The following is a 19,235-nucleotide window of genomic DNA, read 5'->3' on the forward strand; positions in this document are numbered from 1 at the left end:
TCTATTTTTAGTAGAGACCGAGTTTCATCATGTTACCCAGGCTGGTCTTGAACTCCTGTGCTTAAGCAATCCACCCACCTTGACCTCCCAAAGTGCTGGAATTACAGGTGAGAGCCACTGCACCCCAGCCCAAATCCACATTCTGATTCAAAGAGAAAGAAGAAGGGTGCAGCTAAACCTGGGGGTGAGAAGTACTTAAAGAGCCCAAGAGAAACAAAAAAGAGAATAATTCCTCACTAGGACCCCCTATTGCCTTCCCACTATTAGTGCCCTTGCTTGGCACTTCCCCTGGCCTCCAGGAGTCTGAGACTTACTCTTGCATGGATGTGCCCATTGCCCCCACTCCCAGGTCCACCCCCCAGTGATTTAGTAGCTTAGTGTCTGCGCTGAAGCCCAGGACAGCTGGGCCGACAACTGGTAGGAGATCCCTTCACCTACCAACTGTGCTTTCTGCTCCCCTCCCGCTCGCTTCCCTCCTCCCCAGCCCCTCGCCGCCCCTAGCAGCTGCGGCAGCCAAGACCAAGTCTTCAGAGGGCCAGACACAGGGGCAGGGTTCATTCCATTCTCACCTCCTTGGGGGCCCAGTGTACTGACAGGCCGAGCTCTAATATTATAGGAGATCTCTGGAAGATTGCAGGGTCTCTTATCCCTCAATAAGGGGCAAGGCAAGCCAGGCGCAGTGGCTCACGCCTGTAATCCCAGCACTTTGAGAGGCCGAGGGGGACAGATCACTTCAGGTCAGGAGTTCGAGACCAGCCTGGACAACATGGTGAAACCCTGCCTCTACTAAAAATACAAAAATTAGCCAGAAATTGCTTGAACCCAGGAGATCGCGCCACTGCATTCCAGCCAGGGTGACAGAGCAAGACTCCATCTCAAAAAAGTAATACTAATAATAAATAAATAAATAAGGGACAAGGTGATCCACCAACAAAATGACAGGCATTGTGATATAGTAGACACCCTAGCCCTCAGTGCCCTTAGTTCTGGGCGTGGCCCTTTCACTAAATTGCTGTGTGACCTTGAGCAAATCACCTCCCCTCTCTGGCTTTCCTTAGCTGTAAAAGAAAGGGATTGGAGCAGAAACTCTCCAGAGACCTTTTAGGTTCCAAAGTAGTACAGTGACCCACAAAGTGGGAAAACAGTCCTCTAAAATGCCAAGTTATTAATAGTAAAATCAAATATAAATAATGTGAATATAGTTAATAGCTAACGCTGTTCTCAATGGAAATGTTTCCCACAAGCTGTGGAATTAAAAATACTACCACATTTCTCTATTTCCTCATGAAAGTTTATTAGAAATGGTTAAATTGTGATATTACCCTCTTGGCAAATGCTTTGTTTTCATTGCTACTAGGAAAGGACAACTCGTTTTCAATGCCTCTCTCTTCTAGACGGTAGAAAGGGCTGTGTCATAGAGTAGGAAAGGGAGACTCGGCACAGGAATGGCTCCCGTTGACCCGCGTTGGGGGCTAGGGTGAAGGCCTAGGAGAGGCAGGACTGTTACCTTAGAGCTGGCCAGGATTAGAGAACAGTGCCTGGAACCTGGGGGAGGGGCACAGTGACCTTGGGCTGCCCACCTTCCACCCTTCCGGCACCCATACTGGCTCCCCCAACCTGTGGCTGGGCTGGGAGGAGGTCTTGGCCCCTACCAATCCCTTAAGGAAGGGGATAGAGTTTGGGAAGGGGAGTCCTCCCCTCACCCTTGCCTCCCCCAAGTTGTGAGAGAGGAAGCCGGAATCCCGCCTGCCGAAGCCAGGAATAATTCTGGCTGAGATCCCAGGCCCGGCAGGGGCGCTGAGTCACGGTAGAGGGCAGAGTGGAGAGTGGACAGGAGACCCTAAGCTTGTCTAGTCAGGGAAGCAGAGGCTGAGGCGTGGCCTTTTCTTGAGAACTACATTCAAGTTGCAGCAAGAAGGACCGTGGTCTGAATTTGACGGGGACAAATGGAAGGGAGATAGGACACATGAGTCCTTTTAGGGCTGGCTCAGGGGAGCTAGACTTCATTTCAAGGGGTCTAGGTTCTGGGCAGTTGAGAGGAGGCTATTTGGGGTCACCAAGGTTCCCCTTTCTTCCCAAAGCTCTAACACTGCCACCTTCTGCCGGCTAGGAGACAGCTGTGTCTTCTGAGGCTAGAGCTGGAATGCAGTGAGACCAGACTGCCTAGGTCCTCCCCCAGTTCTTCTCCTGACCTTGGGGTGTGGCTTCCACTCTCTCCCAGTGTCCTCAGGTTTAATAACTATGTGCCACCAGATGGAGAGTTAAGGGGCTGCTGAATTGGCTTCTTGTGAAGAGAATCCCCTAAATGTCCCTCCTTTTGGTCACTGGCCTCCCTCCCTCCCGCTTCAGGACATTCTACTATCTTCTTAGGCCATCCCTCCCTCCACCAGCCACGACTTCTTTTGCTCTATCCCCAAGCCCCACCCCTGCATTTTTGTGACAACACAGGAATGACTTCTGGAGAGAGAGGCCAGGAAGAAAAAAAGTGGCACTTGGCAGGAGACCTTGCAGGGGGCGGCTGGTGAGGAAGCCAGTCACCCATTGTCCAGGACCCCAGTGCCCTGGCCTCTGGCCTCAGGCTTCTCCTGCCTCTGTACAATGCCATGTTGATACGCCCAGCAGCTGTGACTCAGGCCTGGCCCCCTGCCAGGCCCAGCGCTTCTACTGGAGTTGCGTCTGAACATGTCAACAGGCCTCCTATCCCTCTCTCAGCACCAGTTCTCCCTACTTCAGCCCCTCCCTCTGCCTGGAATTAAGACCTGGCTTTGTCTTAGGGGAGGACAGCTGGGAGCCTGGTGGCTCTGGAAGGGGATCTGAGAGACCTCAGACCCTGGCATATTTGACTGTTTGGCAGGTGTCACGCACGCCCAAGGGAAGCGTGTGGAAGCAGAGCCATGCCTGCTGTGGGTGCACGTGCCTGCGTGAGGAGGTCGGGGTGTTCCATCCTGGGCTTTTGAGGTGTACGATATGCAGAACTTCACAGGTTGGGGTTTGGGGAAGGCTCAAAGGGCTTCTAAGCCTCTGGAACAGCTGACCCCCTCAGTTCCCCTCTCTCTCTCTCTCTTTTTTTTTTTTGAGACAGAGTCTCGCTCTGTTGCCCAGGCTGGAGTGCAGTGGCACGATCTTGCTCACTGCAACCTCCGCCTCCCGGGTTCAAGTGATTCTCCTGCCTCCGTCTCCTGAGTAGCTGAGATTACAGGCATGTGCCACCATGCCCAGCTAATTTATTTATTATTTTTTTTAATTTTTTGAGATGGAGTCTCACTCTGTTGCCCAGGCGAGAATGCAATGGCGTGATTTCAGTTCACTGCAACCTCCGCCTCCTGGGTTCAAGCAATTCTCCTGCCTCAGCCTCCCGAATAGCTGGGACTATAGGTACCCGCCACCATGCCTGGCTAATTTTTTTATTTTTAGTAGAGATGGGATTTCACCATCTTGGCCAGGATGGTCTCAAACTCCTGACCTCGTGATCCACCCACCTTGGCTTCCCAAAGTGCTGGGATTACAGGCATGAGCCACCGCGCCCAGCCTCAGTTCCTCTCTTTAAGGTCTCCTTTCCAGAGAGGGATAGCACCTCGAATGCCAGGGAGGGGAAGTCTCCATATCCTGCCCTTACCCGAGTGGTCGCAGACCCACAGACTAGCCAGGAAACCAAGCACTCGTTACTTTGCGGGGGTGGGTAGGAGCTATCAAACCTCATGACCCAAAGGTGTGGGTATGTGTATATTTGAGTGTGGGTGGGAGTGGCAGTTTCACTAGGCCTCCGTGTCACTCTCTGACTGGGGTATCTCCCAGCACGTGAGTCAGAGGCAGACACACTTCCCAGACTGTCTTACTGGATCTCTGTGTGTTACTCTCTGCAGTGTCTGTGTGTATCGTGCCATTTTCTATGTTTTGCACCAATCTGCTGTGAATGTCCTCAGGTGACCTGGGGGCAGGTTTTTAGTGCCTGAGCCTACCAGTCTCCAGGCCTTAGTTTCCCCCTGTAAAAGCATAGGAGTTGGTTCAGGAGAAGGTTCCTCTAGAAGCCTTGAGCCTGTGAACCGTCTAGTCTCAGGGTATTTGGGGGACACACAGAAAAAGCCCCAACACTGGCTGAAATCAGCAGGGCAGAGCTGAGACAAGCTCAAGTAGGATAAGGGGTAGGGAGGTTTTGGGTGAATGAGAGGGAGGGACAGAGGGAAGGAGGATATATTGCACTAGGAGGAGTTGCTGGAACCAAAGGAGGAGGGGTGGTAGGAGCATGCAGACTGACTTGGGGTGTCAGCAGAAGACGCCTCGTCACATGGCAGGAAGTCAGCCTGGGCAGAGGTCTAGGTATCCAGGAGGGGCTGGGTGCAGTGGCTCACACCTGTAATCCCAGGACTTTGGGAGGCTGAGGCAGGAGGATCATGTGAGGCCAGGAGTTCAAGACCAGCCTGGCCAACGTGGTGAAATCCTATCTCTACTAAAAATGCCAAAAATTAGCTGGATGTGGTGGCAGGCGCCTGTAATCCCAGCTACTCTGGAGGCTGAGGCACAAGAATTGCTTGAACCCAGGAGGTGGAGGTTTCAGTGAGCCGAGATCATGCCACTACACTCCAGCCTGGGCAACAGAGCGAGATTCTGTCTCAAAAATAATAATGGCCGGGCGTGGTGGCTCACGCCTGTAATCCCAGCACTTTGGGAAGCCGAGGCGGGTGGATCACGAGGTCAGGAGATTGAGACCATCCTGGCAAACACAGTGAAACCCCGTCTCTACTAAAAATACAAAAATTAGCCAGGCGTGGTGGCGGGTACCTATAGTCCCAGCTACTCAGGAGGCTGAGGCAGGAGAATCGCTTGAACCTGGGAGGCGGAGCTTGCAGTGAGCCGAGATCGCACCACTGCACTCCAGCCTGGGCGACAGAGCGAGACTCAAAAAGAAAAAGAAAAAATAATAAAATAGAGGCCGGGTGTGGTGGCTCATGCCTGTAATCCCAGCATTTTGGGAGGTAGAGGCGGGTGGATCACCTGAGGTCAGGAGTTTGAGACCAGCCTGGCCAACATGGTGAAACTCTGTCTCTACTAAAAATAGAAAAATTAGCCCGGCATGGTGGTGCAGGCCTGTAATCCAGCTACTCGGGAGGCTGAGAAGCAGGAGAATCACTTGAACCTGGGAGGCGGAGGTTGCAGTGAGCCTAGATTGCACCACTGCACTCCAGCCTGGGTGACAAAATGAGACTCCATCTCAAAATAATAATAATAGTAGTAATAATAATAAATGAAAAATTTTTAAATTAAAATTTAAAAAATTAGATGCCCAGGAGGATACAGGAGAGCATTTGCCACCAGGCGGACTCCCTGTACCCACCTGGCCACAGGGGGCGACGTTCCTGGGAGACAAGAAATGCCCAGGGGCTGGGAGACCCTCTGCTCTTCTGCTCCCTTCCTGTGTGCTGCCTGGCGATGGGGAACTCTGAGGGCTGGTGAGCAGGGGTGCCGGGGACTGGGTCTAAGGAGTCCCTGCAGGGCTGGGCCAGCTCCTCCACCTCCCCTTTGTCTTCCCCTCCCACTTGTTATTTTTAGCCACAGTGTCTGCCCCTCTTGCTTCTCCCCCAGACTGGAAGAGGAAACGGAGGCCTCTCCCTCGGGCCTAGCATGTTGCCCCCAGCAACTGGGCCCAAACAGGCCTGTGGCCGGCCCTGGCTTCCATATCTGGCATCAGAGTTGGGCTGAGCAGGGTGACTCAGAGGGTGGGTCAGTGCCTGGCCTGGTGCCCACCCAGCCCCTTTGCTGTGCTGGTGCCTTTCTTCCCCAAACAGCCCCAAGGGCCCAGGCCTGCTGCAGCCCGGGAGCCAGGCTTCCTTGTCCCACCAGGCACAACCCCGCAGACCACTGCTTTGGGTCACACTTGCAAGTGTCAGCTCTCATTTCTACCTTATTCTTTCCTCTCTGTTCCCCTCCCTACCCCCTCTCTTCCCTCTTTCTGAGATCAGATTTGCCAGTGATGGGAAGAGTTAGAAACAGGATGCCCAGCCCTTCTCGCCTCACGAGGCCGCTGGGATGCAGCCACTCCTGTGCTTGGGGAACCTGGAGGATGCAAGGGAAAGGACTGGCGCTCTGTTGGCACAGCACCCGGCCTGGGGCAGGACGCGCGCAAAGCCAGGGTCTCCCCTGTGAGCACTAGAGGATTTCCCGACCCCTGCCTGGGTATTGTGTGCCTGAGCATGAATCACCTGAGGGGCCCAGGTTCCCACCCTTCCCAGCTCCTCTGGCCTGCCCCACCCTGTCCTCCCTGCCAACCCAGCATGGGGACGGCACTCAGCATGTGCCCAGCTTTCCTGATGCCAGCCCCCAGTGGACTGGGCTGCACCACCATCCTGGGGCTGAATGCCTGGCCAGGGTCTACTTTGGTCCCTGCTAGGTCTGAGGGCCCCTCCTAGGAAGGAAATGGCGCTTGGGGGCAGGGGCAGGGAGGAGGGAGGAGAGACACTGGGCTCTACTGTATCCCTAGTCATTTCTTGGGGTGTGCGTGTGGCTCCCTGGCCACAGAGCTCCTGAGGTCTGAGTCATGAGCCCATGGGTGATAGTGGCTTCTTCCCTGCAGATGGGAGCTCCCTGTGCCTGACTAAGAAAACCACAAAGGTTCTTCCTCGCTTCCCTCTCTGCTCGTGGTTTCTCTCATCTGCAGGGTGTGTCTTAGTCCTTTAATCTCCTCTCTTTGCAGTGATAGTCAAAACCTCCACGAGGGAAAGATATATACCCCCCTTACTTTCTTTTTGTATTTGTTTTGAGACGGAGTCTCACTCTGTCACCCATGCCGTGGTGCAGTGGCACAGTCTTGGCTCACTGCAACCTCTGCCTCCTGAGTTCAAGTGATCCTCCTACCTCAGCCTCCTGAGTAGCTGGGACTACAGGTGCCCACCACCATACCCAGCTACTTTTTTTTTTTTTTTGAGATAGAGTCTCACTCTGTTGCCCAGGCTGGAGTACAGTGGCACAATCTCGACTCACTACAACCTCTGCCTCCCAGGCTCAAGCAATTCTCATGTCTCAGCCTCCCAAGTAGCTGGGACTACAGACGTGCACCACCATGCCCAACTAGTTTTTGTATTTTTAATAGAGTCAAGGTTTCACCATGTTGGCAGGCTGGTCTCGAACTCCTGGTCTCAAGTGATCCACCTGCCTCAGCCTCCCAAAGTGCTGGGATTACAGATGTGAGCTACCACGCCCAGTCAGCCCCCTTACTTTCTTCGGAGACCATATACTGTGGCTTGTGCCAAAGTGGTATAGCATGGATTTCCAGCTCCCCTGTCTACTTGCTGCGGGACCCTGGACGTAGCTTTCTGTGCCTGTTTCCTCAATTGCATAGGAATAGCACCTATCGCATAGGGTAGCTGTGAAAATGACATGAATTAACATTATAATATTTAGAGCAGTGCTTGGTACCTAATAGGCTCTATGTAAGTGTTTGCTGTTATGTTATTATTATCACTGCCACCACTACTTTTGCAAGCAGCAGAAGGTGAAGAGGTTAGCCTGAAGAGAAAACTTCTGTCCTCATCAGCCCATAAGCTCGCAGGGCACAGGGACCGTGCATCTCTGTTTTCCTCAGTTGGTATCTGCCAGGCACTGGCAAGGAAAGGCTGTTACCAGGGGGAACTCCTGGAATTCCTCCTGGTACCTAAGGAGGCTGGGGAGACAGGACTAGGGAAGAGGTGCCCTTGAGACATCGGAAATCATCCCATTGCCTTACAGCTTTCAGCTCAGGCTGGCTGGTCGGGGGAACACTTTGTGGCATAGTGTCTGCCCTCTTCCTCCTCCTGGCTTCTCCGTTCTCTCTGGAACTTGTGGCTTAGGAAAGCAGTGAGGTGGAGAAGGAAGAACCTTAGATCAGCAGCTAGAATTGACTGGAATGCTGCTGCTGGCTTGCGGTAATTGACACTGGGCCATTCACCTTCCTCCTCTGTGCCTCAGTTTCCTCATCTATAAAAGGGAGAGGGTTGAGCTGAACCAACTCTAAGCTCCTTCTAGTTCTCTAAATTCTGAGAGCCTCCCAGTACAGCCAGCTGCAGCCGTTAGCCTTCAGGGTAGGGAGGCCTCTTCTGGGAAGCCCCAGCCAGCCTGGGAGTCAGCCCAAGGAGCTCGGAATCTAAGTCTGCCCCAGTCGCTTTACCAGCGGTTTTTCTTCATTCTCCCTCCTCCCCCTGCAGCTGCTTCAGCTTCGGAAAAGTTCTGAAGTCATGGAAAGTTGGGGCTGTGCTCCCAGCCAGGGGCTGGGCCGGATGGCAGCCAAAACCTGAGCTGGGTTTTGACTTTATTTTTAGCTTTTCTGACTGAGACAGAGGAGGGAATACATTCTCCGGTTCTGGAAGGGGCTCTTTTTTGCAGGAGACAGACACTTGCATTAAACAACTTAGGTTCTGAGGTGTGGCCAGAAGCCTGGGCTGAGCAAGTGTGCAGGCTGGGGGAGCTCCCTCTGACTTTTCACGTCCTTCCCCTGCCCCTCTGAGTGTCACTCTATCCTCCTCTCTGCCTGGTGGGGGAGGTGGGGGTGACTCCTTTTTTGGACTCTCCTAAGCCGATGGTAGGACACCGCCTGGGGCTCGTCCTCCAGAGCTTCTGCACATCTAGCCTTCCCTCTCCCTCTTCAGAGTGAATTGCTGGGCCTCTTGGAGTTTAGGGCTTTTGTGGTAGGAGAAAAATGTTGGCAGGGCTGCTTTTCTCCTTTCCAGGATAGATTTTTCCTTCTGCCCACGCTTGGTTTTCCTTTTTTCCATCTGCTGTGGTGGGCTCATGCTTAAGCACTGATGAGTTACAGATGGCAGCTGGAACCAGGTCCTTTGGATCTTTCCCTCCACTCCCTGGGTCTGCTGCTTTCTCTCACCCTATATTTGTGAAGGGATTGTAACATCTAGAAAGTTCCTGGGTTCTCTGGAGGTTTTTAAGAAAATAAGACCTTTCTATTTCTCCAGTCCACTAGCAAAAATAATCAGGGGCCCAGAAAAGGTGAAGGAGGTGGCAGAGACAGCTCCGTTTGACTGGTTATAGCTAAAGCTTTACCCACTTTGAGGAGCAGGGAGGCTTAAAGCTGGGGCCCAGATAGACCTGGAGGCCTGGGATCCACACCTGGAGGCAGATGCTGAGGCTGTGGTAGATGGGTAGGGCTCAGCCTTCTCCCAGGGCATGGATGAGGCAGGAGGGACGGAGGCAGGGACCCCTCTGTTCAGTGCAGATCAGGGCACCCAGACTGGGTCCTGAGAAAGGAAAGGGTCAATATTGTGCCTGGTTGTCCTTGTCTGAGGTCCCTCTGAACTCTAACCAGACTTTCCTTCCCCACAGTCCCACATGTGTAAAAGGGACTAGGAGAGGTGACCAGTACCTTTGGGGCTCAGACCGAGAAGTGCTAGGGACAAGTGGGCCATGAGCTTAGTTGTCAGGCTCCTCTGAGGGAGGGAAGCTTGGCCAAAGGGAAGTGGGTGGAGTCCAGGGAGAAGGCTAAGGCCCTGTGTGGGAAGGGGCAGGAGACAAAGGTACCCCTGTCTCTTTGGGAAAGAATGGGAGGAGAGAGAGGGAAAAGCATTCATATCACGGGGTAGAGCTCTGCCCTTGGCCCCAGGCACGTTCCTGAGCCCTGACTCATGGGAAGGGTGGAGAAGCAGGAAGGGGGTTTTCAGGGACCTTGGGGAGGTGGGAGCCCAGCCCCAGAGGCAAGCAGATGCAAACCAACCTAATGCAAGGATGCCCTCTCCTGGTAGTTGCAGGGACAGCAGCGCCAGCCCCCATGGTTGACCTCTTGGGAGCCTGGCACTGTCTAGGCACGCAGATTCCTTCTCTTAAATCCACTCTCCCCTCTCTTCTTTAGCAATACCAAGAAGGAGGGTGACCTGATGGCTGCTCAGGCTCGGCTGAAGGACCTGGAGGCTCTGCTCAATTCCAAGGAGGCCGCACTGAGCACTGCTCTCAGTGAGAAGCGCACGCTGGAGGGCGAGCTGCATGATCTGCGGGGCCAGGTGGCCAAGGTGAGGCCACCCTGCAGGGCCTGCCCATGGCCCCACCTAACACATGTACACTCACTCTTCTACCTAGGCCCTCCCCCATGTGGTGCCTGGTCTGACCTGCCACCCGATTTCAGAGCCATTCACCTGTCCTAGAGTCATTTCAGCCACTGAGGCCACATCTTATCCTAATTTGACTGCCCATGGGATCTACCACAGTGAATTTAAAATAATCCAGGAGGCCAGGTGTGGTGGCTCACACCTGTAATCCCAGCACTTTGGGAGGCCGAGGCGGACGGATCACGAGGTCAGGAGATCGAGACCATCCTGGCTAACACGGTGAAACCCATCTCTACTAAAAATACAAAAAATTAGCCGGGCATGGTGGTGGGCGCCTGTAGTCCCAGCTACTTGGGAGGCTGAGGCAGGAGAATGGCGTGAACCTGGGAGGTGGAGCTTGCAGTGAGCCGAGATCACGCCACTGCACTCCAGCCTGGGCAACAGAGCGAGACTCCGTCTCAAAAAAAAAAAAAAGAAGTGGATGGCTAACTACATATGGGACATGTGTTAATAATGCTTTGTGTATATATAGTGGCCTTTACTTTCAAAACACTCTTCTCCAGTTTATCATGTTAAAAGCTAGAAATTGGGCCAGGTGTGGTGGCTCATGCCTGTGATCCTAGCGCTTTGGGAGGCCGAGGCGGGTGGGTCATTTGAGGTCAGGAGTTGGAGACCAGTAATCCCACCTGTAATCCCAGCTACTTGGGAGGCTGAGGCAGGAGAATCGCTTGAACCCGGGAGGTGGAGGTTGCAATGAGCCAAGATTGGGTCACTGCACTCCAGCCTAGGTGACACAGCGAGATTCCATCTCAAAAAATTAAAAAAATAAAAATAAATAATAAATAATAAATAAAAGCTAGGAATCAAAAAAGCAGTTTATTCCTAATTTCACAGTCTCATCTGTTCATAGCGGGGCCAGGATGAGAGTCAGTGGCCAAGTTTCCATCCTGGATTCTTTCCCTTCCCAGGCCCTAACATCACAGTGTACCAGGGAAAGACCCGGAGAAGCCACCAAACCAAGGCTGGGCCACCTTCCTCCTGGGTCTGGTCTCCTGCCTCCCAGTTGTACCCCTCCCCCAGCCCTTCCTGGATGCACTGATCAGCCTGTGCTTCCTTGCCCTGTTTTTATTTTTCTTTCTTTCTTTTTTTTTTTTTGAGACGGAGTCTTGCTCTGTCGCCCAGGCTGGAGTGCAGTGGTGCGATCTTGGCTCACTGTAAGCTCTGCCTCCCGGGTTCACGCCATTCTCCTGCCTCAGCCTCCCGAGCAGCTGGGACTACAGGTGCCCACCACCTCGCCCGGCTAGTTTTTTTGTATTTTTTAGTAGAGACGGGGTTTCACCGTGTTAGCCAGGATGGTCTCGATCTCCTGACCTTGTGATTGCCCATCTCGGCCTCCCAAAGTGCTGGGATTACAGGCGTGAGCCACCGCACCCGGCCGCCCTGTTTTCTTTATAAATAGAGACATGTTCTCTCTCTCTCTCTCTTTTCTTTCGAGACGGAGTCTTACTCTGTCACCCAGGCTGGAGTGCAATGGCACAATCTCGGCTCACTGTAACCTCCGTCTCCCGGGTTCAAGCCATTCTCCTGCCTCAGCCTCTTGAGTAGCTGGGATTAGAGGTGCCCACCACCACGCCTAGCTGCTTTTTGTATTTTTAGTAGAGATGGGGTTTCACCATGTTGGCCAGGCTGGTCTTGAACTCCTGACCTCAGGTGTTCTGCCCACCTCAGCCTCCCAAAGTGCTGGGATTACAGGTATGAGCCACCACGCCCGGCAAAACGTGTTTTCTCTATGTTGTCGAGGCTGGTCTTGAACTCCTGGCCATGAGAGTTCTTCCTGCCTCAGTCTCCCAATGTGCTGGGATTATAGGCATGAGCCACCACACTTAGCCCAGCCTGTGCTTTCTTAAATGAAAATCTAAGCATACGGCTGGGCGGATCACGAGGTCAAGAGATCGAGACCATCCTGGCCAGCATGGTGAAACCCCGTCTCTACTAAAAATACAAAAATCAGCTGGATGTAGTGGCACGTGCCTGTAGTCCCAGCTACTTGGGAAGCTGAGGCAGGAGAATCGCTTGAACCTGGGACGTGGAGGTTGCAATGAGCCGAGATTGCGCCACTGCATGTCTTGCCTGGCGACAGAATGAGACTCCGTCTCCAAAAAAAAAAAAAAAAAAAGAGGCCAGGTGCGGTGGCGCACGCCTGTAATCCCAACACTTTGAGAGGCCAGCAGATCCCAAGGTCAGGAGATCGAGACCATCCTGGCTAACACGGTGAAACCCCGTCTCTACTAAAAATACAAAAAATTAGCCAGGCCTGGTGGCAGGTGCCCGTAGTCCCAGCTAGTCGGGAGGCTGAGGCAGGAGAATGGCGTGAACCTGGGAGGCGGAGCTTGCAGTGAGCCGAGATCGCGCCATTGCACTCCAGCCTGGGTGACAGAGCAAGACTCCGTCTCAAAAAATAAAAATAAAAAAAGAAGAAAAGAAAATCTAAGCATGGTGCTCCTCTGCTCAAACATCCTCAGGTTCTTTTCATGGCAGATAAGGGCATCTCTTCATGAGCCAGCCCCTGCCTACTGACCCAGCCACCTCTCCCATCCCTTCCCACCCCATACTTCAGGCTTCAGCAGTACTGATCTTTCCAAAGACCCCAGAACATGCATGCCTTCATACCTCTGTGTCTGTACATGCTTGTTTCTGCCCTTGAAGTCATGACAGTAACTCTCTGCAGGCCCTGCTAGCCTGTCCCTTGGGTCTTAGCCTCTTGGAGGCCTTCCCAGAGCCCCCCACAACTACCCCAGGCTTACTTTGGTTTCTTCTCTCATGTCCCCTCAGTACTTTGCACATACCTCCTTTATAGCATTTGCTATGTTGTGCCAGAGAAGGGAGTCCTGTGGTTAGGGGGCATATATCTTTTCTTTTTTTTTTTTTTTTGAGACAGAGTCTTGCTGAGTTGCCCTGGCTTGAGTGCAGTAGTGCGATCTCGGCTCACTGCAACCTCCACCTCCTGGGTTCAAGTGATTTTTGTACCTCAGCCTCCTGAGTAGCTGGGACTACGGCATGTGCCACCATGCCCGGCTACTTTTTTGTATTAGATACATCTTTTCTTTCTTAGCACAGTACCTGCTGAGAGTGAGTGAGATGTCCTGACCTCTGCAGGCATCCAAGGCTCTCCTTCCCTGGACCTGTTTCCACATGTATAAAGGGGTGCACGGGCAGCAGCCCACCTCTCAGCTTCCTTTCAGTCATTGTGTTCTGTGACCCCTTTTCCTCACCTCTGCCTGCTTTCTCACAGCTTGAGGCAGCCCTGGGTGAGGCCAAGAAGCAACTTCAGGATGAGATGCTGCGGCGGGTGGATGCTGAGAACAGGCTGCAGACCATGAAGGAGGAACTGGACTTCCAGAAGAATATCTACAGTGAGGTGGGGACTATGCTTTGCAGGCCAGAGAGCTGGGACTGGGTGATGACAGACTTGGGCTGGGCTAGGGGGGACCAGCTGCATGCAGAGCTCGCCTTCCTGTGTCCCTTGCCCTAGTGGACAGGGAGTTGGGGGTAGCCAGCATTCAGCTCCCAGGTTAAAGTAGGGCTGGTAGTGGCTCATGGAGTAGGGCTGGGCAGGGAGCCCCGCCCCTGGGTCTTGGCCTCCCAGGAACTAATTCTGATTTTGGTTTATGTGTCCTTGTTCCAACCCTTCCAGGAGCTGCGTGAGACCAAGCGCCGTCATGAGACACGGCTGGTGGAGATTGACAATGGGAAGCAGCGTGAGTTTGAGAGCCGGCTGGCGGACGCCCTGCAGGAACTGCGGGCCCAGCATGAGGACCAGGTGGAGCAGTACAAGAAGGAGCTGGAGAAGACTTATTCCGCCAAGGTGCTTGCTCTCCGCTGGTTCCCTTACTACCTCTGCCCTCGGCAGCCCTACCCTTGCCCACGCTGGGCTATTCCTTGGGATCAGGCAGATGGTGGCAGGGAGCTCAGGGTGGCTCAGGACCTGAGGCTATAGCAGTGATGCCCAACTCAGGCCTGTGCCTACACCCCTCCCGGTCACCACAGTTGTAACTTTGTGTCCTCCCCTCCAGCTGGACAATGCCAGGCAGTCTGCTGAGAGGAACAGCAACCTGGTGGGGGCCGCCCACGAGGAGCTGCAGCAGTCTCGCATCCGCATCGACAGCCTCTCCGCTCAGCTCAGCCAGCTCCAGAAGCAGGTGATACCCCACCTCACCCCTCCCTCCAGGGGCCTGGAGTCTGGGCAGGATGCAGGCCGGAAGCCTGGGGTTGGGGCGGGGGGGTTCCTGAGGAGAAGAGGGATGAAATGTGTCCCCAGGACCACAGAGAAGGGCCGCAGGATGTGGAATCAGATGGCCTGTGTGCTGTTTCTGTACACTCTTACCTCACCTTTACTTCTCAGGGCTTTGGTTTTCACTTTCGAGAATGGAGGCTGTTCTTAATCTCCCCAACTCAGAGTTACCATAAGACTCTGCAATGTGAGGTGTTAAAAGCATCAGTATTGTTCTAGCTGGCTGTGCCATTTGTGACAGGAGAAAAAGGGTCTAGTCTCAGAACGAGAGGTTTGAGTTAGACAAGGGGAAGGACTTCCCAGTTTCCAGCCAAGACTATGTTTAGAGCTTGTGATGGGCTCTGATGAGGGCTCTAGGGAAGCCTCTGATTGCAGATCCTGGAGAGGGTAGCCAGGTGTCTCCTACGCCGACCCATGTCCCTCCTTCCCCATACTTAGGGCCCTTGGGAGCTCACCAAACCCTCCCACCCCCTTGCAGCTGGCAGCCAAGGAGGCGAAGCTTCGAGACCTGGAGGACTCGCTGGCCCGTGAGCGGGACACCAGCCGGCGGCTGCTAGCGGAAAAGGAGCGGGAGATGGCCGAGATGCGGGCAAGGATGCAGCAGCAGCTGGATGAGTACCAGGAGCTTCTGGACATCAAGCTGGCCCTGGACATGGAGATCCATGCCTACCGCAAGCTCCTGGAGGGCGAGGAGGAGAGGTGGGCTGGGGAGATGTCAGGGAGGTGCTGGCGGTGTCCTCTGGCCGGCGAGTGGCCTTGACTAGACCCCTACTTGGTCTCCCTCTTCCCAGGCTACGCCTGTCCCCCAGCCCCACCTCGCAGCGTAGCCGCGGCCGTGCTTCCTCCCACTCATCCCAGACACAGGGTGGGGGCAGCGTCACCAAAAAGCGCAAGCTGGAGTCCGAGAGCCGCAGCAGCTTCTCACAGCACGCACGCACTAGTGGGCGTGTGGCCGTGGAGGAGGTGGACGAGGAGGGCAAGTTTGTCCGGCTGCGTAACAAGTCCAATGAGGTAGGCTCCTGGTCAGGGTCTAAGGGGATACAGCTGCATCAGGGAGAGAGTGGCAAGACAGAGGGATGGCATGTGGAGAGAGGAACATCCCTCCCCTCAGAGGGTGGACCAGGGTGAGCCTGTATATCTCCTCCACACTCTAGTTCCAGGCCTGGCTCCTGGACTCTTTGGCTGTGAGACCTTGAGCAGGTTATTTAACCTCTCAGAGCATCAGTTTCCTTATCTGTAAAATGGGGACGAATAATGATCCCTAAGTCTTTGAGTTGTCAGGAAGATGAAAGATAAGATATCCGTGTGCCTGGCTCTGCGTATGTGTCCACAGATCATGGCTATTATCCCCAGGGGGAAGGACAGTGACAGAGGTGGGTGTAGATGGAAGGAGAGGCCTCAATTGCAGGCGGGCACAGGGCTGGGCCCTTGAGCAAGATAGACCCAAAAGCCTGGTTGAGCCTCCCCCACCTTCCTCTTCCCTATCTTCCTGGCAGGACCAGTCCATGGGCAATTGGCAGATCAAGCGCCAGAATGGAGATGATCCCTTGCTGACTTATCGCTTCCCACCAAAGTTCACCCTAAAGGCTGGGCAGGTGGTAACGGTGAGTGGCAGGGCACTTGGGACTCTGGGGAGGCCTTGGGTGGCGATGGGAGCACTGGGGTAAGTGTCCTTTTCTCCTCTCCAGATCTGGGCTGCAGGAGCTGGGGCCACCCATAGCCCCCCTACCGACCTGGTGTGGAAGGCACAGAACACCTGGGGCTGCGGGAACAGCCTGCGCACTGCTCTCATCAACTCCACTGGGGAAGTAAGTAGGCCTGGGCCTGGCTGCTTGCTGGACGAGGTTCCCCCTGGTGGCCAACATCGGAGCCAGCTTCCCCCAACCCAAGTTAGTCAATTCAGGGCCCCTTTCTAGAGCTCTCTGTTGCAGGCCCCAGACTTCCCCACCAAGTAGGCAAACCAAAAGATGCTTCCTCAACAGCACAAGGGGTAGAAGTTAGACTGTGAGGATTGTTAAAGGCAGAGCCATACTCCTACCCGGAGAGCTTGACAGTGTCCCTCTGGAGTGGAAATGAGTTCCTTAGCTCCGTCACCACAGAGGACAGAGTAAGAAGCAGGCCGGACAAAGGGCAGGCCACAAGAAAAGTTACAGGTGTTCACTGGGGTAGACATGCTGCACAACCCTTCCCTGGCCCTGACCCTTGGGCCTGGTCCCATGTCCTTGCCAGGAGGTGGCCATGCGCAAGCTGGTGCGCTCAGTGACTGTGGTTGAGGACGACGAGGATGAGGATGGAGATGACCTGCTCCATCACCACCACGTGAGTGGTAGCCGCCGCTGAGGCCGAGCCTGCACTGGGGCCACCCAGCCAGGCCTGGGGGCAGCCTCTCCCCAGCCTCCCCGTGCCAAAAATCTTTTCATTAAAGAATGTTTTGGAACTTCACTCGCTGGCCTGGCCTTTCTTCTCTCTCCTCCCTATACCTTGAACAGGGAACCCAGGTGTCTGGGTGCCCTACTCTGGTAAGGAAGGGAGTGGGAACTTTCTGATGCCATGGAATATTCCTGTAGGAACAGTGGACAAGAGTCTGGATTTGTCTCCTGGGAAAGGGAAGGGAGGACAGACGTGGGGCATGCCTGCCCTGCCTCTCTCCCCCATTCCTGTTGCATGCATATCCTCTCATTTCCCTCATTTTTCCTGCAAGAATGTTCTCTCTCATTCCTGCCCCTCCTCCAATTAATAGTGCATGCCTGCTGCCCTACGAGCTTGCTCCCTTTCTCTCTCCTTTTCCTCTTAAGCTCAGAGTAGCTAGAACAGAGTCAGAGTCCCCTCTCTGGTTCTCTGTCCCCAAGTCTTCCTGAGCCTTCTCCCCTTTTATGTCTTCCCTCCCCTCCTCCTGGCCCCTGGCCTCCCAAAGCCCTATTGCCCGCTGGCTCCTTGGGCACAGAACCCCACCTTCCTGCCTGGTGGCTGGGAGCCTGCAGGAGCCTGGACCCTGGTTGGGCCTGAGTGGTCAGTCCCAGACTCGCTGTCCCGCCTGAGCCTTGTCTCCCTTCCCAGGGCTCCCACTGCACCAGCTCGGGGGACCCCGCTGAGTACAACCTGCGCTCGCGCACCGTGCTGTGCGGGACCTGCGGGCAGCCTGCCGACAAGGCATCTGCCAGCGGCTCAGGAGCCCAGGTGGGCGGACCCATCTCCTCTGGCTCTTCTGCCTCCAGTGTCACGGTCACTCGCAGCTACCGCAGTGTGGGGGGCAGTGGGGGTGGCAGCTTCGGGGACAATCTGGTCACCCGCTCCTACCTCCTGGGCAACTCCAGCCCCCGAACCCAGGTGAGTTGTCTCTTTGCTTTGTCTCCAAACCCTGCAGGCGGGTCACTAGTCATCGAGGGGTAGGACGAGGTGGCCTTGCCGGGGGGAGAGCCTGCCTTCTCTTCCGCAGCCCGGGGGAGTGGGAGCCTCCTCCCCAGAGCCTGAGTCCTAGTCAGCCCACCCCTGCATCCTGCCCCTCTCGTCTGAGCCCCAGACTGGAGGGCAGGGTCAGGGCTGGAGTGTGAGAGATGGGAGAGATGCTACCTCCCTTGTAGGAGCCAGGGGAGGGAGGGTCCGGGTCCAGGCCCTGCTGCTCACACCCCTCTCCTCTGTCTTCTCTCGTAGAGCCCCCAGAACTGCAGCATCATGTAATCTGGGACCTGCCAGGCAGGGGTAGGGGTGGAGGCTTCCTGCTTCCTCCTCACTTCATGCCCACCCCCTGCCCTGCACCTCATGGGAGGGGGCTCAAAGCCAAAGAAAAATAACCCTTTGGTTTTTTTCTTCTGTATTTTTTTTTTTCTAAGAGAAGTTATTTTCTACAGTGGTTTTATACTGAAGGAAAACACAAGCAAAAAAAAAAAAAAAAAAAAAAACAGCATCTATCTCAATCCTAATTTCTCCTCCCTTCCTTTTCCCTGCTTCCAGGAAACTCCACATCTGCCTTAAAACCAAAGAGGGCTTCCTCTAGAAGCCAAGGGAAAGGGGTGCTTTTATAGAGGCTAGCTTCTGCTTTTCTGCCCTGGCTGCTGCCCCCACCCCGGGGACCCCGTGACATGGTGCCTGAGAGGCAGGCATGGAGGCTTCTCCGCCAGCCTCCTCTGGACAGCAGGCTCACTGCCAGGCCAGCCTCCCAGAGGGAGGGAGAGAGAGAAAGAGAGAGGACAGCTTGAGCTGGGCCCCTGGGCTTGGCCTCCCGTGATTCCACTACACCTGGCTGAGGTTCCTCTGCCTGCCCCACCCCCAGTCCCCACCCCTGCCCCCAGCCCCGGGGTGAGTCCATTCTCCCAGGTACCAGCTGCGCTTGCTTTTCTGTATTTTATTTAGACAAGAGATGGGAATGAGGTGGGAGGTGGAAGAAGGGAGAAGAAAGGTGAGTTTGAGCTGCCTTCCCTAGCTTTAGAGCCTGGGTGGGCTCTGTGCAGTCACTGGAGGTTGAAGCCAAGTGGGGTGCTGGGAGGAGGGAGAGGGAGGTCACTGGAAAGGGGGAGATCCTGCTGGCACCCACCGTGGAAGAGGAAGGCAAGAGGAGGTGGAGGGGTGTGGCAGTGGTTTTGGCAAACACTAAAGAACCCTTGCCTTCCCGTTTCCCATCTGCACCCCTTCTCTCCTCCCCAAATCAATACACTAGTTGTTTCTACCCCTGGCTGCTGTGGTGTCTTTGTTGGTGGACGTCGCTGTGTGTACTGAGATGCGGACTCGTGGGCACGCGCGCGCACACACACACACACACACACACACAGCGCCACACGGTCACTGCATCCTCCTGCTCATTGCTGCCCAGTCCTGCCCTGCTCCAGGGGAAACAATTAGAGATCAGAGCACTTTGGGTGCACATCTGAGCACTCGGTGGTGGCTGAGGGGGAAAGGCTTTGATATAAGCATCACCACCCACTGTATGA

At 54.7% G+C, this 19,235-nt stretch overlaps 1 protein-coding gene across 1 annotated transcript in view; it reads left to right on the plus strand.

Moving 5' to 3' along the window:
* The window catches only part of LMNA (lamin A/C), a 48,032-nt gene extending 29,059 nt beyond the window's left edge, over positions 1 to 18,973 (plus strand). Inside the window, exons 3-13 of the mRNA XM_021924783.2 lie at positions 9,827 to 9,983; positions 13,312 to 13,437; positions 13,714 to 13,884; positions 14,093 to 14,218; positions 14,789 to 15,009; positions 15,102 to 15,321; positions 15,807 to 15,914; positions 15,999 to 16,118; positions 16,540 to 16,629; positions 17,368 to 17,637; positions 17,962 to 18,973. Coding sequence (XP_021780475.1) covers positions 9,827 to 9,983; positions 13,312 to 13,437; positions 13,714 to 13,884; positions 14,093 to 14,218; positions 14,789 to 15,009; positions 15,102 to 15,321; positions 15,807 to 15,914; positions 15,999 to 16,118; positions 16,540 to 16,629; positions 17,368 to 17,637; positions 17,962 to 17,988 — 1,636 coding nt within the window. The 3' untranslated portion in view covers positions 17,989 to 18,973. The remainder of the gene's footprint in view (positions 1 to 9,826; positions 9,984 to 13,311; positions 13,438 to 13,713; positions 13,885 to 14,092; positions 14,219 to 14,788; positions 15,010 to 15,101; positions 15,322 to 15,806; positions 15,915 to 15,998; positions 16,119 to 16,539; positions 16,630 to 17,367; positions 17,638 to 17,961) is intronic.
* The last annotated feature ends 262 nt before the right edge of the window (positions 18,974 to 19,235 follow it).

The sequence above is a fragment of the Papio anubis genome, chromosome 1 (genome assembly GCF_008728515.1).
Source record: "Papio anubis isolate 15944 chromosome 1, Panubis1.0, whole genome shotgun sequence".
Classification (NCBI taxonomy): Eukaryota; Metazoa; Chordata; class Mammalia; order Primates; family Cercopithecidae; genus Papio; species Papio anubis.